The sequence below is a fragment of the Cryptomeria japonica genome, chromosome 8 (assembly GCF_030272615.1).
Source record: "Cryptomeria japonica chromosome 8, Sugi_1.0, whole genome shotgun sequence".
Taxonomy (NCBI): domain Eukaryota; kingdom Viridiplantae; phylum Streptophyta; class Pinopsida; order Cupressales; family Cupressaceae; genus Cryptomeria; species Cryptomeria japonica.
The window spans coordinates 15,634,097-15,659,312 of NC_081412.1; the positions used below are offsets into that span (position 1 = coordinate 15,634,097).

The window sequence follows — 25,216 nt, forward strand, 5'->3', positions numbered from 1 at the left end:
TTCAAAGGTAGCTCCTGTCCCTCTCCCAGGGACCAGAGCGATTTTTCCCTCAAGACAAGTTTTTGGCAAAGGAAAAGCAAGTTTTTCGTTTGAGAGGAGTTAAGGAAGGCGTAATCAATCCATTGAAGATAATTTTGAAGGTTTGCAAAACACAAGTGGAGCCTATAATGGCCAAGGCGCTCCTATCCCTCACCAAGGGACCAGAGCGAAATATTCAAGTATGCCTAATTTTAAAATGCCACTTTCGTTTCCAACATTCAAGATGAAGTAAGCAATGACGTTTTTCGCCTTGAAGGCAATTGGAAGTTGACACGATCAAGGGTTTGTACCAAGAACTAAATGGCGCTCTTGTCCTTCACTCAAGGACCAAGGCGATTTTCATAAAAACAATCATTCCCTTTCAAAACCACATCAAGGCGAGATAATGCAAAGTCAAAAATGTCTTTAGGAAGATAATGAACGAAGAATTAACCTCAAAATCGACAATTTTAAGTTCAAAAGCAAAAAATCGCTCCTATCCTTCAATGAAGGACCAGGGCGAATATCCTTGGAAGAGCTCATTTGGTACTGGAGAAACGAGTTAGGCATGCATAGAACAAACAAGGAAGATCATTGATTGCCTTGCAACATGAATTGGCGATTTAGAAGATAAAGATCAAGGGCAAAAGTAGAAAATCGCTCCTGTTCCTCTCCAAGGGACCAGGGCGAAAATGTTCCAAGGTACGCCCCTTCCAAAGATCACATGAATTGAAATTAAAGTTCCAGATAAAACGCCATTTTGCAAATGAAGGATGGAGGACCAAAATACATGGGCGCTCCTGTCCCTCTCCCAGGGACCAGAGCGATGTTGATAGATGTCCCTTATTCCTCCCATGCTTAGACGCCAAATTTTTTGAATCGCATTAAATGCTAAATCCGCTAAAACTTTGGAATATTTTTTTAATTAAAATGGGCATTTAATGAGTTCGCATAAGGCATTTAATAATTAATTTAGCCTTTTAAAAAATCGAAATTTTAATTGCAAAGGCATTTAAATTAATTATTATTAAAATTAAATGAAAAGAGTGCGCTTGGGGTATTATTTTAATATTTTCATAAAGGTCGGCCTCCTCTTTATTTAATTTTTATTTATTTTTTGGCTTATTTTCCAAGTCGGCCTATGGGAATTGCAATGCATGAGCGCCTATATAAGAAAGGTATTTTGAAACATTTTGATCCATCATTCAATCATTGTTTAAATGCGATTTGGAGAAACAATAGAAGAAGCGAAATCTCATCCAAGGAGAGGTGCGAATTTTGATCCAAGAAGGAGTGCGAACTTTGTTGGAGGTTAGAGGTGGAGCGAGTTTCCCTCAAGGCATTGAAAACCCAAAGGGTGGTGAAGTTGATGAAGGAGGCGCCTTTGCTAGAAGACTTCGATCTTCATTTTGCCTAGCGAATTTCTTAATTTTTGCATCGTTTTTTAGAGCTAGTTCTCAAAGAGAGGTATGGCAAGATCTCCCTTGTTTAAATTTTGAAATTTTGAATTTCCAATTGCATAATCGTATTTAGGAAATGATAATTCAAAGATTTATCATGAAGTTTCCTAAATTTAAAGCTTAAATCCAATCTATATTTCTACGTTCCAAGGTATATTGCTCATTATGAAATGTTGTGTAGGTGTCAAGATGGCGACCCCGAAGGCAGGAGCATCCACCAGTCGTCCGGCCGTCATGAAGGAAGATCAAAGGAATGAAGAAATGGAGACCAAGATCGTGTCAAAGTGGAGCAACATTGGAGATACCAAGTTGGGAAACTTCAGTGTGAAGAAGTTTCGAGAGGTCCCTTACATTGGAAAGCCATCACCTGTCGCAAGGTGAATAATTGAAAGTGGCATTATCAAGGCGGCCAGCTTCCCTCCAGCAATCCAGTGCCATGAGTTGATGATCGAGTGTGCTCGCCATTATGACCCACAGTCAAGATCGATTGTGTCCAAGGAAGGAAACACTTTGGCTTATCTTTCAGATGAGGCTATCAGTGAAGCTCTCCATCTGCCAGAACATAAAGATATGATTTACAAAAGCTTGGAAGGAGCTAGATCCATGTACGAAGATGATCCACACACTTGCTTGAGCATCATCAACAAGAATTGGTTACTCAAAAGTTGTCCTCGCCTGAGCAAGATTCCCAACACACCACATAGGATCGACTTCCAGGAGGAGTACAGAGATTTGATAACCTTACTCAATCGAGTTACAGGGGCTCCTCAAGCCTTCTATTTTGAGAAGTGGATGTTCTTCTTCATCCAAGTGATAGTTCAAGGAAAAGGAACAATTCATTGGGCTAGAATTATTAGCCATTGCTTGGACGTGCAGTTGAGAAGACTGAAGGCTACCAAGTCATTCCACATGAGCTCATACATCGTATATGCCTTGATCAGGAGTTTTGAGTATGCAGGACTACCTCACAGAAAAGCAATTGGAAGAGGACCTGGAGAAGTCAGAGTTTGTGACTCTTATGTTCATTTGCATCATCCACCTGGGAGTAATTACAAGCTAGTCAATGATACCTTCACAATGAACATCACCAGGACACTGCAAGGCGGGATTCACAATCGGCTATCTCAAGAGGCACAAGAACTTGTAAAGAGGTATGGTGCTTGGTTTATCCAATTCCAGAAGTTTACATATATTAGAGTTCATGGGTGTCCTTCACCTCCATATATGTTGCCAAGATATCTGACAGACAGGATAGTACTACTTGAGGTGACTAGGCAGTTGGCAGCTTATGCGAAGGCATTCAGACACAGGCATGGAAATGGGATTCCTGTACCTATCATACTAGGAAATTCAGTTGAGGTATGTCCTAATGCTCCAGCTTTAGATGATGCAGAAAGAGAGTTGGCCTTATATTCATTTTCATTCTTTTCATTCAGGGAGAATTTTGATCCTTATGGGTATATAGAAGAGACAGTTGGTAGAAAATACAAGCATGAATGTCAGGTAGAGGACTTTTGGATGAATCTCTCAGATGATTTAGAGGTGAAAAGAAAGATGCATTCCAGATTGCCTTTGGATTTAATCAGGAAATGCAAAGTTTACAGAGTGGCCGATCAAGCTCAGGATAGTGGCAGGCACCTCCAGTCATCCTATGATAGAGAGGACAAGGCAGTAAAGATAGATTGGAATGAACCTGAGGTTGTGGACTTAAAAGCTTTGATGGCCCCAGTTTTGTCCTGTACTCGCAGATGGGTTGATGTGCAACATCAAAAGTTGAGAGAGCAAAACATACCTATGAGTTTTACTTAGGAGGAAAGGTCGGCAGAGGGAGGAGCAAGCGCGAGTGAAGGTCATCCTCATCCTAGAAGCACAAGCGAAGGCAATCCTCACCCCAGAAGCGTAAGTGAAGGCAATCCTCATCCTAGAGGTGCGAAGAGGAAGGAAAGACCTGAGAAAAGAGAATCTTCCAAGAAGAAGCAAGAAGCCAATCGGGATCACTCATCCGGCACATCTTCTCGACAAGAGAAGAGGACACTTGAAGTGGAGGAATCTATGGAATCAATGGTTCAGAATGATAAACACGAAGAAAGACAGGCATCTCAACGTTCATCAAGTCAATCTCCCCAGGTCAATGAGCTACATGAAGACAAGAATGACGAGGAAGCGACATCTCCTCTCCGGAAAGAAGAGCCACTACCTAAAGAAATACAAGTTAGAGAGACAAGGTCGGCCATTCCAGATTGGTTGAAGGAGAGACTAACAAGGGTGATTGTGATCGAAGACGAAGATAATGTGATTGATTTAGATAGCCTTGTCGGAAATTCTCAGGGAGTACCAGAAAAGAAGAAGGCCACCAAAATGTCCAAGATGATCAGAGATGAGACAGGGTCCAGGAAGTTGCAGATAGCTACACCGGCAGTGGACAAGTACGAGGGTGAAATCCTTGCAGAAGAATATGATGTAGAAACCGTTGAGCTTGGTCCACTCACCACCGAGCAGGCATTGGATGAGGCAACTGATTCATTTGAGGCACTTAAAGACAAGCTTAGAGGAGAAATGGAAAAGAATAGAAAACTTGAGAAAGAGGTCGGTGCTTGGAGAGGCTACTTTAGCCACCTCAGTCAACCTTTGGAACGTCAGGATCCAGCAATATCTCCTGTGCAAGCACTTCCCCTTGAATCAATTGGTGAGGCAGAGAGAGTTAAGAGCTTGGTCCAGCTTATGAGCTCTTGGATTGACAAATCCCATACAGTTGTCGTTGAGTTTGCAACAAGAATGATGCAGACCATTCATCGGGCTATCCAGGTCCTTGAGATCATCCACAACCTAATGATAACAGTAGCCGCCTTTGCTCATACTAAAGATGTTATCATTCCTGTTCTTCAAGTAATCAGGCAAACACCAAGGAAGACCTTAGCACAAGAAAAGATAATAGATGGAGGAGCTCATAATTTACTCCAGTGGTCTACTTTACTCCAAATGAAGGAAGTTCTTTTTGAGGACACCAGCGCCGAATGCAATCAAGTGGAGGAGGTCATCCATCCAATCTAGGACCAGGTGTTTGGAGTTTTATGTACTATTCTTGGCAGAAGGATCGAAGTTGAGACAGATGTGGATCTTCTAGAGTTGGAAGAAAGGGTCAAGGTCATCTTTTGCAAAGATGAGAATGTTATTTCAGATGAGCAAAGAGATCAAATGTTTGCTACTATGCTCCTGATTGAGAAAATCAAGGAACTCGGACCTGAATGGGACGCAGCTCTTCTCAAGGCCTTTGATCAGATTATTCACTTGGAGGAACGAATGAGGAATCTTCCCGAGATTCCTATTGCTGAGATTGAGGGAATCGTGTCCAGATTCATTGCATATGCTAAAAAGGAGCATTGGAAAGGGAATAAGGTTCTAGAAGAGAGGTTGTTATAGATGACGTGGCACCTTAATTATCATTGGTCTATGTTTCCTAGATTTTTGTGCCAAATTAAATATTTGGCTATGCATTTAATATTGTTCAATAAAAAGGGAACTTTTGTAATAAAACCCTAATTAGGGTTTAGGTGTCAGAATCTCAGCCGTTGATCTTCTTTTGATCTGGGCCGTTCATTGTAATTGAGGATGCTATATATACCCTCATTCATTTTCATTTTGTAATTAGAAATAGTGAGCAATAAGAAATAGTTAGAAGATTAGAGCTTTTGGAGAGAAGAAAGTTATTTTGTAGCAAGATTGAGTTTTGAAGAAAGAATTTCAAGCAATTGTTGTCTATTTTGGCTTTGAGATCAATAAAATATTGAAGTTATGGTGTTTTATTGCAATTCTTGTGGCTATCTTCATGGTTGTTTGTTTTCTTGAATCATTCTCAGTCGAAGTAGTATTTAAGTTTGAAGGACTAAGAGTTGGGCTTGATTTTGGTGAGATTCACGTTCCAAACCACTAGCTTCTTACTGATTGTAGGAACGTCTTGTGTGGTCAACTGGAGAGACTTGAATTACTTAAACCTTCAATCGTCATTAAGCTTTGGGTATGTGCCTTTGTGGTAGTGTCCATGATCCTTGATGAATTGAAAAATCATTTGTTACCTTAGAAGATCGCATCAATTTCAGTTAGGTTGTTATTTCATGGCAATATTGAAATTGGTAGAATCTTGCCAAGTCTAGCCTACATTAGGTCATTGTTAGGATTAGATTAGAATTTATCCCTTGCAAACTCTACCCTTTGATCTTTTTGAGAACTTGTTAGTTTAGAGAAATCTTGTTCCTACAGCTTGGAGGACGTAAGGCCCCTTGATGAAACAGCATTCACAAGGACCACTGGTGCTTATCCACACGTAGAGACCCTACATAAAAGAACATTGGAGTCACCCTGATTGATCCTTTCTTGCGACATCTTCAGCAATCAGAGACTTTATTCAAGAGAGGATAAGGTACCCTTGGGTATTTTATTCTGTGTATGATTGTGTACAAAATACACGTCAACAGGTTTCCAGCCACCAGGTCCTGCATACATTTCCACTCAATCCTTCAAATGTAACAATGTCAGGTGTGATTTTCCCTGGCATTGGCGCCAAATGTTTTCCCCCGAGGGGTGTGTGTGTGTGTTCACTAGTGCATAATAATACAGAAATGCAGGAAATGTGACAGTATACAGCAATGCAAGTAAACAGAAGAACTCATATGTCTGTATTCATTAATGCCAAATGTCAGTACATTCAAAACATAGCTTTCTTCCACAATATCTACACACTGAAATAGGAAACCAAGTACATATATATAGGTGTCGGTACAGGTTGTCCGATACCAACTATCGACAACCATCACGTAACCACCGACTCTTAACACACGTAACATTCTAATTACAATATGACGTAATTACCCAACAACAATTTCTAAGTTGTTGCAATTAAACAGCTAAGTATCATATTTTGTGAGGAGCCAAGTATTTGTATCAATTGGCTAAGATGCTTGTGTCTGGGCTATATTTGTAGACTATCAGAAAATATCTATAAAAAGGAGCAAAAATCTGCTACCTTATACACCAGCATATGCCATGCCAAATGCCAACTGAATTCTTCCACACTCCAAGTTTTCATTCATAAACAACAGTGTGTGCCTTCATGAAGGAAGCACAGATTCTGTTACAATACAAGAGGAACAACAAATGCTCTATTTATAGGCATGCATTCAAGAATGAAAGGACTGAAAATATCTCATACTCAATTATCTATTTTTCTTAATTAATTAAAATTCCATAAGGGTTTGCAGATATTCAGACATTTTTGCTGGGATCCTAGGGTTTTGATTCTTTGAAACAATTTTCAGTCATCATCAAAATCTAATGACCAGCTGTAAACATTCTCCACAGCAGCTAGGGTTTAGTATTATAAGATTCTGTATATTTTGTGACTATGTGGAGATAGTTTCTAGGATTATCATCAGCATTTTATGGCAGATTTTCAGTTAGCTTAAGACATGTTAACAGAATTCATAACAGTTGGTTTGTGTAGGTATTTTTCTGTCTTCATTGCTGGATTTTCAAGCACCTGACAGCAGTATTACACAGCTGTTTTGTGATAGTCATAGAAGGGTTTTTATGGTCATCTTTGATCACTTCATAAAAAGCAACCGTTTTTCATACACTAGTATTGCAGATTTGAGCTAGGTTTTGATGTTAAAACAATTGATGGAAGCAAAATCAGATTCAAACCCTCAAGATTGGTCTTAGGGGTTTCGAGACTTCTTTTTAGGATCTGTCATGATCAGCATGGAAGAACTTTGTTGATTTTCCCAGGTTTTATTGGATGTATTTTAATGTATATATCTGATTCAATCTGATACTTGCATTCTTGGAATTCTATGTGTTCTCAAATTGAATAACCTTATACTATATATATTCCTTTGGAGAGGCATGTCCTTGAACGGACATGTCTCTCCTTTAATTATAATGTTTCATCAATCAATTATTAATTTAGAATAATATAATAGATTAATATTGAATATTAAATTTTATATGATTAATAATAATATAATAATATAACATAGTAATATATTATTATTAATCAACATATATTATATGTATTCTAAATGATCATTCGACTGAAGCTACAAACATTAACACTCCCTCTTAGCTAGGGAGGATGATCAGACATAATGTGTAGTGATCTCCCATGTCAACACTTATGGCCCTCACCATAGCCACACAAAACATAATTAACACTCCCTCTTAGCTAGGGAAGATAAAATCAATGCAAGTGCATTAAGTCTAGATTAACTATGGAATAGAGAAAATATTATCTCACTATGATATTAGAAAGTATGGTATAAACAAGAATATCAAGGCACATGATATTCACCATAACTCAAAAATATCATCTCATGATATTGGGAGTATTTGCATCAACCATATGATGCTCATCACAAGGGATCATAGTCTCAAGGTGTGAATTTGCCTCCATCGGCGATTCTATTCACAAGATCTTGCGTGGATTGCCTCTGTCGGCGATTCTATCCATAAGCTCGTGTGGATTGCCTCAGTCGACGATTCTATCCATGAGCTCTCACGTGGATTGCCTCAATCAACGATTCTATCCACAAGCTCTTATCAGTTTGCCTTTGCAGATGCGAAGACCAAGCAATTATATCTTCTACGTTCACCACATGTATCGTATGTAATTTTATTCAACAAGGGTGGCGGATATATATCATTTGTCTTCATTGGATCGTGCCTCCACAGGGGGTCGCGATCCTATGTGGAACCACATGGTTCCACATAGGGTCGTGACCCCTGTGTGGAGCCACGATCCTTCTACACCAGCGGGATTACTTAAACCAAACATAACAATAACAAACTAGTATGTTAGTTTAATACTAAATTAAATCGCAAGTATAAAATCAAATTTTCTAGGCGCTAAAACAGATTACGATTTTAGAGTTACGATTGAGACTAAATTTAACACTCCCTCTTAGTCTTAGGAGTATAGACCTAAAACTTAATTTAGCTCAACACTAATCTCATGATAATTACATCACCTAGGTGTGAAGAATCAGCCTGTGATTCTAAGGATATACTCACTTTGATATCCATGTTTTAAGTATTAGCCTGTGATACTAAGGATATACTCACTTTGATATCCCTGTTATAAGTATCAGCCTGTGATACTAAGGATATACTCACTTTGATATCCCTGTTATAGTATGTGCACTGACATTAATCCACTTACATAATGTCTACTATAACTTATCATATTACTGATATTCAAATTGTTTGATTTTCAGTTTGTATGATCTTCTAAACATTTATAAGATCGTCACCTTACAATGTTAAAATACAAGTGTTCATTAACTAAAGAATCGTCATCCTTTAGGAATGAACACAGGGAAAGGTTACATAATTCATATACTCAAGTATATGACCAAGAAGTTTACATAATTTTAGACATCAATTACATTTTAACCATACCAAGATACCTCCTGAAGTGATCAATTTTCACTCTTGCTAGGGGTTTGGTGAGAATGTCAGTTGTCTGATCTCCTGTATTGACATATTCCAGTCTTATTACCTTTCTCTTTGTCATGTCTCTTACATAGTGATATGGGATCTCAATGTGCTTGGATCTATCATGGAAAACTGTATTCACAGAAAGTTTAATGCAGCTCTGATTATCACAATGAATGATAGTAGGCTTCAGACTTTCACCAAACAGTCCTACTATCAATTTCCTCAACCATACTGCTTCCTTAGCTGCCATGGATGCAACTATATATTCATCTTCTATGGAGCTTTGAGCTACAGATGATTGTTTTCTGCAGATCCAAGATACCATAGCTGATCCCAAGCTGAAACAACATCTTGAAGTGCTCTTCTTGTCTATCACGCTTCCAACCCAGTCTGAATCAGAGTATCCATGTAGGTTCAATGCAGTGTGTTCATAATGCAGTCCATTGTCCAAGGTACCTTGAAGATATCTCAATATATGCTTTACTGCAACCAAATGTATTTCTTTGGGTTCAACCATGTGTTGGCTGAGTGCATTTACTGCATAACATATATCAGGTTTGGTATTGACTAGGTACATTAATGATCCAATAGTCTGTCTGTATAATGTTGGATCTGAAAATTTGGAATCTGCTATAGCTTCTTTTAGTTTATGTAGGTTTGTTTCCATAGGAGATGACATTGGCTTACAATTCATCATTCCAAATCTCTTCAGAATGTCAATGGTGTATTTACCTTGATTTAGATAAATACCATCTGGTTTTTGCCATACTTCTAATCCAAGGAAATAATGGAGTAGACCTAAATCCTTCATCTCAAACTCTGAAGCTAGTTCTTGTTTGTATTTTGCAATGAGATGATCTTCGCCTCATAAGTGTTTCACCTTCAATAGTAAAAATCCCTCCCAATCACTATGATTGAAATTGTCACAAGTTGACTGAACCATCTTCTCCCTCTGAAGCTCAAGTTCTTGTATCAACCTCTTGTCCTCTTTTGAAATGTCAGACTCCCTCTGCATCTGGTCTCAATCATCAATTCGTTTATAACCATCAATTTATTTCTCCCTTTAATTCAATTTTATTGTGCTTTCGTCCTTAAGTTTAAAAAATTTCCTTTCATAAGGTGAGCCCATATAAGAAATATCACGCATGAATCATCTCTCATCATAATTCCCTTTGAATGATTTAGAACATTTTCATAATTTTGATCAACACTTTCATTATGATCTGCCACACAGTCATTAATAACTTTTGCAATTTACCAAATTTATCCAATCTCTTCGGTGAGATGTTAGAAAAGCTAATTACCAACATTTCCTCCAAGTTATAGCAAGATCCAACGGTTAAAACAAAAGTTATGACATTTTTCCCAAAACTGCTAACCCTAGGTAGGGTTTCAAGTGACCTGCACCAAAGTCGTCATATCGTGCACAAAATTGAATCAATTTTGATGAGATAAATATATTTGAAAACTAGAAACACAGATCTTTCCATCCATATATTATAGTCCTCATTTTGAGGCCAACCAAGGGCTGTACAATGGCATATTTCAGACTGAATTCTAAAAAAAGCTGAATTCTCCAACCCTCTCCAACCTCCAAATTAAACTTCACAGGCCTGAGCGCTGATACCATGTTGATTTTCCCCGGTTTTATTGGATGTATTTTAATGTATATATCTGATTCAATCTGATACTTGCATTCTTGGAATTCTATGTGTTCTCAAATTGAATAACCTTATACTATATATATTCCTTTGGAGAGGCATGTCCTTGAACGGACATGTCTCTCCTTTAATTATAATGTTTCATCAATCAATTATTAATTTAGAATAATATAATAGATTAATATTGAATATTAAATTTTATATGATTAAAATTGCTCCAGGAACAACACTGTCAAGACTATCTTTTTTTTGGCCCAGCCTATTTATGGTCTGCGGTATTTTTAGTTGTCATCATTTTTGAGGAAATACTCATATTTTGAGAAGCCCATTATATTTTTATTTTTTTCAGTGAAGTGTGGGATAAGGGCCCACTCCTTGTTTTTGAACAAATCAAAAATAAACCAAAGGGAAGAGCTTCAGAACTATGAACCAGGGTACAAACAAACTAAACCTTCTACAATACTGATGAAGTATTAAGGATGACAGAGAGAATCCAAGCGGCAGCAAGTGGCTGAGTAAGAAGAACCAATAAGCTAGCAACAAGAAACCAAAGAGAAGCAAAAGGATACAAAAGAAGCTTAAGGAGCTTCAGAACTGTGAACCAAGGTGCAAACAAACTAAACCTTCTACAATACTGAAGATGTATTACAGATGACAAAGAGAATCCAAGCAGCAGCAAGTGGCTGAGTAAGAAGAACCAAGAAGCTAGCAACTAGAAACCAAAGAGATGCAAAAGGATACTAAAGAAGCTTAAGGAGCTTCAGAACTGTGAACCAGAGTGCAAACAAACAAAACCTTCTACAATACTGATGAAGTATTAAGGATGACAGAGAGGGTCCAAGCAGCAGCAAGTGGCTGAGTAAGAAGAACCAGTGATCCAGGACTCTGCGAGTCTGGCCCAGACTCTACAAGTCCAGAGCCGGGTCGGCTCTGCAGAGTCCAAGGGACTCAGACTCGGCCGAGTCTGACCAAGTCTGCTCAGACTCACCACGTCTCTCAGACTCAGCAAACTTGCCGAGTCCCGAGGGTAAGACTCTGCTGCATAGAAACACATTAAAAGCAAAAAAAAATTAAAAACTAAAGTGTTTTCACTTGACCAAAAGGTCATTATATTTGCCTCCCTACCCTAAAAGCTCATTTTTCTTGTTTGCAAACACAAGGAGAGTAAAAGAGGCATTTGAGCAAAAATGTTGAGGCATTAAAGAGCAGACCAGCAGATCAATTGAAGAGGAGATAGTGATTGCTGATTGTTTGTGCAAGTTGGTAGCTTGCATTCACGCATTTCAAGGAGTTAAAGAAGGATTTGGAGGAGGCCTCTACAAATTTGAAGAGGTAAGTTACATTTTTTGTTTTTTTGTTTTTTTTTTTTTTACTTTCATATTTCCATTTTATTGTACATTTGTTTTGGTTTTGTTTCATTTTATGTTGATGGAAAAAATAAGAAACCCTAGTTTTGTTTTTTCTTTATTTTATTTATTTTTAACTTAATTAGAATGTAGGAAGACCCAGTTAGAAAGGATAAGGCTTGGAAACATGTCGTCCCCGAATCAAAAAAAGAAGTACGATGTTTTCATTGCAAAACGAAATATAGTGGTGGAGGTATTAACCAGCTAAAATATCGCATTGCACAAATACAATGTCATGATGCCAAACCATGCAAAAGAGCACCCCCTGAGGCTATACGTGAAGTGCAAGCTCAATTAGAGGAATTTGAAGAGAAAAAGGAATTAAAAAGGAAACAAATGGAAGAAATGGCAAACATTGGTGGAGAGGCTTCTTCAAATACTCGGCCTCCATTTCTTCCATCTGGAAATAGTTGTAGTACGAGTGCGAGCACAGAGTCTCATATTCGTAAAAATAAATCCACATTAGATTACGTTTTGTTCAACACACGACTCTGGGTGCCCAACCATTGCTTGAAAGCATAGGTTGGAATAAGGAGAAGCATGACGCTGCAAAAAATGCAAGTGGAGATTTTTGGTTCTACAACACCGTTCCATTTCATGTAGTAAGGTATTCATTATTATTTTGATTTCTATATCTTGGTTTTTCTTCTTTTAAGAAATTAAGAGTATACCACATTGATTATTTTAATTTCTTAAGTTACAAGTAAAACATAATAGTTAATAGTAAATACTTATTCTATTTATTTAATTTGTTTTAGGTCTCCTTATTCGCAAATTATGGTAGATGCCATTACTGTTTGTGGTTCGGGGTTCAAAGACCCTAATGATGAGGAGATAAAAGGTCCTATTTTGAGTCAAAAGGTGGCTGATGTCAAAGCCACAATTGCCAAGCAGCGTGAGGTATGGAGGAAGGGTTGCACCATCATGACTGATGGTTGGACTGACAAAAGAAATAGAACACTACTGATTTTCTTGTCTCCTCATTAGGTAATTGTACTTTGTATTTTGTAAAGTATATTGATTTAGTGATTAAGTTTTTTAATTTTTATTTTACTAAATCGCTTTTTTTTCTTTCTCAGGTAGTAGTTAGCACAGTGTTTTTGAAGTCAATTGACGCTTCAAAAAAAACAATGTCGAGTATCTCTATGGGGTGTTGGAGGAAATGTTGGAGGACGTGGGTGGGAGTGGGCTCAGTTCTTTAATATATTTAAATTTGATCTTACCTCAATGTGCCCCCATGGTGAAATATAGGGGTGGGAGTTGATCCATGCATTGCCATAAATGTGACTCATACCCCCTAGTATCCCCATGGCCACTGAAATGGGGCCCCCACCAAGTGGGATTTGAACCTGGGTCTATGGTGTGAAACTCTTCACTATCCACAATTAGAACCAAACTAAAGGGGCTGCTATGAAAATTTCATTTAAGGCTTCTTTGTTTAGACGATCTTCAAAAAGCTCACAATCTATTTCAAGATATCCTGATTTAGGATTTAGTAATTGCAGACTGAATTGTGCAATAATCTTGTTATGTGTGCAAACAAACTACTCTTAGCTTAAAATGTCTAGATAGATTTTTTAATATTTTTCACGCAAAGCTTTGTAAACTCTTATAGATAAGTGTCATTTGCACATTGATTTTTTCTAGGAATTTCATGTGCACTTGCTGCTAAAATTGTTGTTCAAATGTCTTATGACAAATCTTGTCTATGTGTGATTTTATCTATAGAATTAATTTGTTGGATCTGTTGGCTTTCTATTACATTTTTCTATAAAGTTGGCAATTGTGGCTTTGTACTCAATTCCTCAATTCCTTTTAATCAAATCAATTCAATCCATGTATTGCACTACCAGTTTTTCATCTTAGCTTTGAGCCAGAAAGAGTACGCTTTTTGCTTCCTTTCTAGAAATGACAGAAAAACATCTCATTTTGAGTGGAAGTATTGAATCATTTTGCGCCCTTACCCAAGAATAGAATGACAACAATTTTGTTTATTTGTTTGCAATGTATATTTAAAACCCATGATTGAATGGTATGTATTGTAAATAGCTAGAGGTCATGTCATCAGATTGTTGGATTTTTGTTTTTTGCTTTTTTTACAGAGAACTTCCTCTTCTAATTTGAAGAAAGATTTTATATTGCACACTTCTATGTTTTGCATCACACTGAAAGGTGTGAATTAAAATGCAGACAATTGTCATCAATTCAAACTAACACTTTGACAAGCTTAAAAAAGACATTTTTTTATCAAGCACCGCAAGCAAGGTGGATGCATCAACAAGGTTTAAGGAGAAGAAGTGAGGTACAAGGCAAGGAAGTCAACAATACAGCTCCTGGAACATGTTTTGACAAAGGGAAGGTACCCATAGGCAATTTCAAGTCTACAAAGACACACAAGTGGACCATCGCGTGTAAAAGGAAGAGAAAGTCGCATGAGAGAGCCAAAATCGTGTGAAAATGTCCAATATCATGTTGCAAGGAAGAATTCACCTAAGTCATAAAGTGATTGCATTTTTTAATGCTAATGAAGATATAGATCATTTAAGTGACTCAAAAAACGCTTGTTCATGTATGTGGCAAAGGTAATGACAACAAAAAGAGTGAACTTACTCACTTACGTGACTAACCTCAACATCAAATTAAAATCAAAAGTGAACTTTTGGCACTTAACTGAAAAAGAGTTCATGGGATGACTTAGGTGTCAAATTATCAAAGTGAAATTCAAACCAAAAAGTGCACTAAAAAGCTTTGACACCTTTCACATAAATTTAATGGCATTGTGTTAATTCTACAAAGCCCAAGGACATGTCCCCGGTCTTGAAAACCCTATCCCCATACTAGGGAAGTCTCATGGACATGGGCACGGCCAGGGGATGTTCCCCTTATGTCCCCTTTTTTAGAAACATCGTCCTCTGGCACCAGGGGCATCTAGCCATCTCAAAGACGACCGGGAACATCTGGGACATCTCCCAACTATCCCAGGGATGGCCAGACATCCCCGATGTAGGGGAGACTTTTTTAAAAATCAACACTTTCAAGTTGCAAAATAAAGCATTTTTTTAATTGTTTTATGGGCCCCTACCTCCCAAGTCACCCTAAAAGTCATTAGGCAAAACTAAAAGATTTTGACTCATTTGATCATTTGTATGAGAGGGAAAAAAGTGAAGCAACAAGACGGTTTGAAGCAAGCAACCATTGAATGAGGAGTAGCAGGATAGAAGGAAAAGAGGCTGAATCTACGGTGGTATGTTGATCCTGAAGACGTGGCCCAGGTTGATGAGGAGGAGACACCAAGTTGGGTTTCCGCTGGCTAAGGTGGACGTGAACCATGACAGTGGTAGAGACTCAAAGGAGGACTTTGATTTTGATGCATTGTAGGAGATGCTAACTAGGGGCAGCAATGTGCTTTTTTTTTTTTTCCATATCGTAATTGAAAATGAAACTATATGGCAGCAATGTAGCCTTTGGGCATTTTGTATATTATTTTTTTGATATCACATGCAAAATGACAATGAATTTTGAATTATGAATGCATATTGAGCATTGACAATGAATTTTGAACACAAATGTTGTATGTTGAAACTTTCTATTATATTTTCATATGCATGCTATATCCATGTTTTCGTATAAATGTAATGTATATGTGCATGCTTTATCCATATTTTCATATGAAAATTTAAAATTTCCTTATATATTTTAAATTTTCCCTATATTTTATATAGTCGTCCCCAAAATGGCAAAAGAATTGTCGTCTCCGAAACTTGTCCCCTATCATCCCCAACCCGGAAACTTGACGTAACGTAGTGTTAATTTGATTGAACATGTCAAAAAGTAAACTCAAGCTCTTTGGCACACCCTACATTTGCTTGTGTCAAATTGTCAATTCAAAAACATGTTAAAAAGTGCTTTAAGTGATTGAGAGCACCCTACAAGGGTCTTGATGTCAAGATGTCGACAAGAAAATAGAAGATAAGGTGCCATCAAGTGCCCTAGGCATGCCTAAGAGGGGTTAGATGTCAAGATTCACAATGAAAACATGTGTGAAGACCAAAAAGTATACCTTTCAAATGCCAAAATCAAAGTTTCTTCTTCGAAACACCAAAGAATATCATTGAAGCAAACATACTCAAAACTTTGTTGGCCATATTGACAACAAATTCCTCAAGCTTCATCATAGATAGGATCAAGGTGCAAGACATTGAATTGCACAAGTTTCCAAGCATGGGATTGATCATCATGTTTCAAGGCTTCTTCAAAGCATCTACAATAGTTAGAACAAAAGAGCCTCGTCAAATCATTTCCAAGAGCCAAGTGTCATCATATTTATGTAGCTAGTGCTCTTTCTAGCTATCACTATTTTTCGAAGAGAGCTATTTTAGGATGATCTTCAAGAAAATCTATCTATAGATCCTTTTTTTGTTAAAAAACTTCCAAAATGTTTACTTTTGGTTGATTGTAATCATTATAAGAAATTTATTTGAAAAAACCTTTGGTTGATTGTAATGATTATAAGAAATCTATTTGAATATTTCTTGATTTAGTGTTTGGAATTTGTGGACAAAATTGTATAACAAGTTTGATTAGTGTGCAAGTAAACTACTAACAGCATAGAAGTATTAGTAGCTTTTTACAAATTTATCAACATAAGATTATGAATGCTTATTAATAAGTGTGATTTGCACCTATTCTTCTAATGGTAATTGTTCTTATTTTCTGTTGAAATTATTGTTCAATGTTATCTTGCATAATCTTATAAATGTGATTTTGTAAGCTGAATGCTGCTTGAAAGTTACTTGCAAGGCTTCGTAATGCAGTAGATAACAATTTGAACTTTGCAGCTTTGTTTGCAAGTATCCATATTTAATTCATCATATCTATGTGTGGCTTATCCAATTCTTGTGTTACACTCTCTCTCACTTTCTAGTCTCTACTTTTACCAAGAGGGTGCAAACATTTGCTCAATATTCTGAGTGCATTCCATCAATAAAAGATAGAAAAATCTCTCATCTTGAGCAGAAGCGTTGACAAGCCCTATGCCTTTACCTGGGAGCTAAAAAGATAGGCAGTTACTTAATTTCTATTACAATATATATTCAAAAACCCAAGATTTAACTTGTACATATGGTAAAATTCTATAGGTCGGTCCCTTAGGTTCTAAGGTTCAATTTTGTTTTCAGTGACAAAGGGACCTCCCCTTCTATTACAACATTTCATCTTGTAGGTACAAACTAAAATGATAATAACCCTGATCAATGGTGCTTGGCCCCTTTTTCTTCATGAGATCTCCAAGTTGAGGCATAGGTCTCTTGTTGGTGATCCCAGATCTACAAGATCAATTACTTCTTTCTATCGATCCATCATAGTTTGGAGGCATTAAACACTCTTTAGCCACTTCTAATTCATTTTGTACAAACACAAATCAATGAAGTAGTGATCTTCATGCGTTCTACTATAGTTGGAGCTCCTCAGTACCAACCCTGATCAATGGTGCTTGGCCCCTTTTTCTTCATGAGACCTCCAAGTTGAGGCATAGGTCTCTTGTTGGTAATCCCAGATCTACAAGATCAATTACTTCTTTCTATCGACCCATCATAGTTTGGAGGCATTAAACACTCTTTAGCCACTTCTAATTCATTTTGTACAAGCACAAATCAATGAAGTAGTGATCTTCATGCGTTCTACTATAGTTGGAGCTCCTCAGTACCAACCCTGATCAATGGTGCTTGGCCCCTTTTTCTTCATGAGATCTCCAAGTTGAGGCATAGGTCTCTTGTTGGTAATCCCAGATCTACAAGATAAATTACTTCTTTCTATCGATCCATCATAGTTTGGAGGCATTAAACACTCTTTAGCCACTTCTAATTCATTTTGTACAAGCACAAATCAATGAAGTAGTGATCTTCATGCGTTCTACTATAGTTGGAGCTCCTCACTACCAACCTCATGCTCCAATTGCTGTGGCTCTATGTCAGGGCCCCTCTCTGAACTCCCTTCCATGGTGTAGATATCAACAGCAGAATCACATGTCTACCTTTTTCCCACTACCAACAGTTCTTTGACCTCATATGTTACAAGGGTTATATGCAACATTTGCTACTTCCTAGGATTGTCCAGCTTGATCACCATAGCTTTCGACTCTTCCCAACATGCATTTCAAACTCTGCATTACTACTCATCTTCTTCTATTTATTAACTTACAGAATCTTACCCTCCTTTTATTATTGCACTTACTTGGCGGTTGCCCTTTTTAGTTTAGCCTTTGTTTGTGTTTATTTTTTTGGCTTGGGCCTCTCTATTTTGCCCTAATCCTTTGCTATTATACCTGCCATACATTCCACTCCCGTGATCTATTTATGGGAAATGGTTATGCTGCACTGAATGTTTTGCCTAGCCAATGCAACACAAATCTTCGGATCTTTCCAGGTTACTTCAATTGTAGCTTCAAGCTTCAAATGCTTTCAACTTCCTGAAACCAGCTTCCACTATATAGAATTTCCTCAAAACATAATTCTCACCCTGGAAATTCTCGCCTTGTGCATCAAAGTTAAGCAAGAAATTAACCCCAAAGAGCCAAAACAAATGGGCAACAAAAAAAATCTACAAAGCAAATAAATTGCATCATTCCACAAAGCTATAAATAAACTATCTGAAAAACGTAAACATTAAGAATCCTAGAACACATTCCAAACCTGGAGAGCCACATTAATTGCATGGTACTAATATAATGATAAAGGGAGAAAAATTGCCCATCTTATGAAACACCATCTGAGATAAAAATGAGAAAGCTACCTCTTCCCCTTTTCGGTCTCTTTGTTTCTCCAATATCAGTATCTGCTCCTGATGGACCTGAAGTAACCTCAGGGCTAAAGTGATTAGTCCCTGTACCAATATCATCACCACCTCCATCATGCTTTGACTGAGAAGGAACTTTGGCCATCTTGCTAACACCACTATCATCTTCTGAATTTTCATGCTCGTTTCCATTAACATGTATTTCTAATAACTTTGGTACATCCTGAATGCAATGCACAGCAAGAATGAAAAGAATCACAAAAAGAAAGAGAATAACTCCATTACTTTTCTCAAAATATAGCATCATTTCATTGTAGCTTACATGGATATATATTATCCACAAAGTCTTAACCAAGAATTGCTGGAAACAATCAGCAAGCATAACACACAAAAAGAGCATAAATGAAGAAAAAAAAGGAACATACTGCAAAGGAAGTCATAAAATAATAAATTGGTTGTATTGGGTAAGGCCTCAATGAAACAAGAAGGTTCTGGTTGAGGAATGACCTGATCTCCAGCAAGATCATGAAAGGAATTGCTAGATGTCTGACCATTAAGTATTCTTCCCTTCCCTGCGTATTATCAATTTGCTTATGGTGATCTCAAGAAAACTACTGTGAATAGTAAAATATAACAGCAGTATTTATTTTGAATTTTCATTCTTCTAGACATGCAAATCGACAAACTTATAGGAAAGAAGAATAACCTTTATCAACATCAGAAGGGTCAACTTCTGGAATTACATCTATATGTTCACCCAGACATGATCCTGGCTCGGGATTCTTCACCATCTCACCCTCTGCAAGATTTAAATGTATAGCTTATATTAGCTATGGTTTTACTGAACGACTGCATGGCTAGTTTACATTAACATTCTTGCAAACTTATGAAGCTAGTATCTATAACCATGCTAATATTTATATTTAACGACCAGAATACTGCCAAAAATTTGCAACAAATCAAGAAACCAAACTTATTTTCCTGCACCATTCTGTACTCAACACTTTAAATGAAAGAAAGATTTTAAAAAATAAATTTCAAAATTGTCAAATTCAGCCATATGCACTAGGAAAAATATTCAGTGAGGAGGTGGCTAACCATACAATCCAAACTTATCCAATATTACCAACAAAGACAATTTAAAAATTAAAAATCTATTCAGCAGGCTCCAGACCAACCTAGGTCTAGAGCTGAACTGTATGATCATGGTAAACTATCCAGTATGTTGAATGTGTCATGAAGTCAGCTAGTTGTGAATTTTGCTGCAATGCATAAATGAACACAGAGTTAAACTTTTTATATTAATAATAGAAGAATATACAAAACCTGAGCCGAGGACAAGGCCATGGAGAACGCATAGATAAAATTGCTGTGTATTCAAGAATAACTAAGACAACAGAAGAGCAACAGAGATCCAGCATACCCACATCTATCTAAAAGACATTCTGAGATTTCAATATAATATAATTAATTATTTATTTATTAATATTAATTATTTATTTATTAATATAAATTATTTTTATTTGCATAATTATTAACTTGTTTTTAGAATATTTAGTAGGGGTTATATTGGGGCCCTTGCCCATAGAAAGTATAGATTCGTACATCCAATACTACTACTAAAAACTGCAGACCACCATACACAATCGCACTATAGCCCAACATATAGGCAACAATAGAAACACGCATAGTAGCTGATCACCCTAAACTTCACTATAATAGTAGCCTAAACAAGAACCCAAGATGCTAACAAAAACAACCACCCCAAGCAAAACATATCTTAAAGCACATAAAACCTAAAATCTATGCCACTTGTCATTTCTCCATGCTCACAAGCATGTCCACGACAGACTCATACACCAGCGTTCCAATGCCAACCACTCCCCTCAAGCTGCCTGGGGCCCCAAAATGAGTTCAACACAAAACTAGGAACATATGCCATTACTAAGCTCCTTTCAACATCCTTGCCTATGGATAGAGCCTATATAAAACACTAGAATGGTATAATAACCTATGTTACCCCGAGTTTTCGGGACAGGTGGACGGGGGACAGGGAAACGGGTCTCCGAGACGGATTTTTTTTTCCCAAGGTAGGGGATAGCAGGGGACGGCAGTGGGGACAGCTATATAAAAAATAGGGAAATTTTTAATATTCGTATAAAAACGTGGATAAAGCATGCTTATATAAATTATAAAACCTTAACACATAACATTTGTGTTAAATAATCTAAATTGAGAGTTTGCAGAGTTTGCATGAGAGTGGAAGTCAAACAAATAATCAAAATTCAATCATTAATTTTATGGGACAGCCAGAGTACGGGTTTTTTCTGCGTTTCCAAGACGTCCCCATTTCCGGGATGGGTCAAATTATGTCGGAAACACATCCCAAGGTAACACTGGTAATAACTACTCACGTCAAGCCTCCCATCATCATGCAAAATGTGTAGACTTGTCATCACCTTATCCATGTCACAATGGTAAGCACTCAATAGGTCAATTTCCTACTTTGGACACTATAAGCTCCTCCTTGCCACCATGATGTACCAAGGACAACATTAAGTCTTCACCTTCCACATAGCATCCCACCAAGCTCTTTGCCACTGCAACTATCTCCATATCTTCAGTTGGTTCCATGTCTTCATATTGATAGGACAAAAATAACTTATACAACCACAAGCCCAAATTTCAATCTACTACCGCAAGCTAAAGATAGCTATGAAATCTCCCCTTAACATTGATTTTGACTCATTGTCAAACTCGTACCATTTTTCACCCAACACCACCTACACAAACTGTAAAGCCACCTATGAGTCACAATGTAATGTCCCCTTTTGGGATTGCCCTGAATCTTGCCCTTGTAAATATCAAATTCTGCTAATTTTCACCCTTGTTAATTCTGATATTAGATATTGATCCATTAACTTTCTTGTCTTCTTTGATCTTATGGATGGTTCCTCCAATTCCCCCTTCTCAATTGAATTAATCTCTTCTTTATATCTTCATTTGTGGGAAGACCCACCTCTTCATAAGAAATTGATTTGTGGGTTATTTTGAATTTGAAGGCGATTTGATTATTTGAACTCCTCTCTATTACTAAGGCAGACTACAACTACGGGGGTCCCCTGTCCAAGACAAGGTGGGGTGTGCATAACGCACAGCACTATCTTTGCCCACTATCTTTGCCCTCTCCCTAGGTAGCCATGTTGCAAGCAAACAAATGATGCAAAGAAAGCCACAAACCATACATACTCACAATAAACGCACCATGATAATATGGCCTTCTACACACATGCTCTCAATGCTACCATTAGTGTCTTACATTGCCAAAGCTCACACCTAATGCCTCATCAACTCCCATACAACCAATACCACCATGCAAAGACAATGCCAAATATTCACCCTCACACACATTACGCCTCCAATATTATCATATTTTATCATGCAATCAACCTACACACCTCACTAACAGATCTTGCCTTATTTTAATACATTCAAGGCAAATGGTACCTTATATGTTACTAATGAAGTAGGAGTGATGAGGAAGAAGGAAGAGAGAATATAGAATTGACGTTGAAAATCAAAAACACTTCCCATTATGTTTTGTTATTGGATTATAAATTCTCCAAACGAGTTCCTAAGCATTAAACCCTCTCTTGCCAAGCCTAGATTACCTCATAAGTCCCCATCAGAATTAAGTTTGATGTAATCCTCAAGTGGAGATCTCCAAACATCTTCCCTTGAACTTTGTTTGGCCTCACTACTATTACCATGTTTGCTTCCAATAGAATGCTATCCAATCCCTTGAACAAGAATTTATATAATTATTAATTATTAAAATCAAAGGGGTTGTGGTCTAATAGCAAAGCCATGGGGTTCTCATGATTGAGACCCAAGTTTATATCTCCAAAGTGATATCTAAGCAACAATGTATGCATTGAACGAGGTCCCCAAATATCCTCCCTTGTACGTTGTTTGGACTTGCTACTATAAGATTTTGTTCTTGTAATAGAATGTTCTCTCATCCCTTGAATGGAAATTTATATAATTTTAAAAATTAATTACTAAAGTCAAAGGGGTTGTCAACTAATGGCAGAGCCATAGGGTTCTCATGATGGAGACCAAGTTCAAAAATCAAAAGTAAAATCTTAGCACCACTTGTATGTTGAACACGATATCCCCACAAGTGAAGCAATATCCCCACACTTGGAGTGGTAACAATATTTAAGTATTTAAAATATATATTTTATATTATGCAATGTGTAAAATATATAATTTAAAACAGGGTATTCAAGTATTTAAAATATATATTTTATATTATGTCTCCTTTTGGTCTTCCAGGGCAAAAGAAGACATCTTACTGAGTTCTATAGTGAACCCACCTATCTTACTGTCAAGTTTCATGTAGCATTGGAAATCCCCAAAGACCATTTCATGATCTTGTTGAAGGAGGGCATCACAATAGTTTACAAAACAAAAAGCAAATCCACACACTTCTTCCCACAGGGTAGAAACAACTTGGATGAAGAAGAGCTTGAGCTGCTGAACAAGTTCCTAGAAGAGAAAAAGATGACCAAGCCTGCTCCTGAAACTGAACCCAAGAAGCAAAAGAGTGATTTCGAGTTTGATCCCAAAGACAGTGATCCTAACTTGATTGTGCCACCCCTTGGAACATACGAGGGTGACAAAGGAGAATGCAACAATAACATCATAGGCGCATGAGATTAGTTGTTGATTAAATCTACTTGATATTGTTCTGTTTCAGATGTTATAACATTGACTGTATTTTGTTCCATTTCGATGGGTGATCGCTACTGAGACTATCTGGAGCAGCAGCTCCTTGTAATGTATTTCGGTTTTGATAAACTAGACTTAAGAGAAAAAAAAATAGAATGTAATGTTAAATATTAGTTTAAATATTTAAATATTTTATATGTATTAATTAAATATAAATATGTATAGAAAGTTTACAAAGAACATAATGTAAAAGATATAATTTAAATATATACTAATTAAATATATATTAAATTAATGGTGGTTTGAAATAGAACATAATGAAAAAGTATGATTGAAATAATTAAATAATAGTAGACTTAAATTGAAACAAAAGCATGAAACATTGAAAAAGCATTACAGTGGAGGGACTATCCAGATCCAAAAGGCTGGCCTCAAGAGTGACCAACTGCACCAGCTGCTGCTCGAGTTGATTCAACCTCCTCTGCCACTCCAATCACATACAATAGAAGACAAATGACTCCAAAAACCTTGTTGGCTTATTCTTTCTCTGCAGAAGGTGACATAACTGCAGTCGATTGTCTCAAATAAGAGAACTAGGCAACTTGTCTTGACCAAGAGCTACAACAGAAATGCCACAAAGCCATTCCACGTGAGCTGTAAGAACATGAAATCTTTGTCCAAGTTCTCGAAAGGAAGCCACAAAAACTGATCCTCTAAACTCTACTCCCATGACACGTAATACTAATAATGGAATTGGATTCTCATAAAATGGAAATGAGAATGGAAACCAACACGGAGGCAATCTTTAAATTAACCATCTATACATGTCCATTTCCAAATTATTGGAGCCCAAACCTTCCAAAAAGGCCACTTCCCCATTCGTAGCAAAGAGGAAAAATAAAGGACCCTGTTGTGACCACATCACACATCGCCCCATCAAGATAGAGACCCCCTTTTTTTTGGTCTTGCCTTCTCTAGGAGTAGTCTCTCTCTATGCTCTTTTCCAATGAGTGGAGTAGAATAGGTTCCCAAGCATTAAGATCCGCAATTAAGCAAGTCAAGCTAAGTTAGGTGAAAGAGCCAAGTTAAGAGTTAGTCATGAGGCTGCCTACATTGCCCCAATTTGAGAACCAAGCTTTTATCATAACCGTCATTCGCTTAAGTGTATTGACCCGTACCTTGCCTAGACCCTAGAGCAAGATTTTTTGTTTTAGGTCTCATCCTTCCCAAGGTCACAGAGCGAATTTCCAATATAGGTGTTCTTAGGGGGTCGAATTGATGATGCTTTCACATCAAGGGTTGAAAAACCCAAGATGAGGTGAAAAGAAGTAGTGAGTTTCGTGTCCTTGAAAAAGTCATAAGGCGAACTGCCAAATCTTGTCATTTAGGTCCTGTCCTCTCAAAGGACGGTGAGCGAATTTTGCCTATCTTGACCTTGTCCTCTCAAAGGACGGTGAACGAATTTTGCCTATCTTGGTCTTGTCCTTCCAAAGGAAGATGAACCAATTTTACACATCTTGACCTTGTCCTTGGAAAGGACGTTGAGTGAACTGCATTTTGGGTCTTGTCCTTACTAAGGACATAGAGCGAAATCCTAATCAAGGACATGGAGCGATTTGCATGTCTTGTCCTTTCTGATGGTTGAGCGAACTAAAAT

At 37.3% G+C, this 25,216-nt stretch overlaps 1 protein-coding gene across 1 annotated transcript in view; it reads right to left on the reverse strand.

Annotated features, from left to right (window-relative positions):
• LOC131048800 (uncharacterized) overlaps nt 1-25,216 on the reverse strand; it is a 240,750-nt gene that overhangs the window by 93,898 nt on the left and 121,636 nt on the right. The window contains exons 8-10 of the mRNA XM_057982872.2: nt 19,532-19,624; nt 19,333-19,397; nt 18,823-19,048 (exon numbers count right to left, since the gene is read on the reverse strand). Coding sequence (XP_057838855.1) covers nt 18,823-19,048; nt 19,333-19,397; nt 19,532-19,624 — 384 coding nt within the window. The remainder of the gene's footprint in view (nt 1-18,822; nt 19,049-19,332; nt 19,398-19,531; nt 19,625-25,216) is intronic.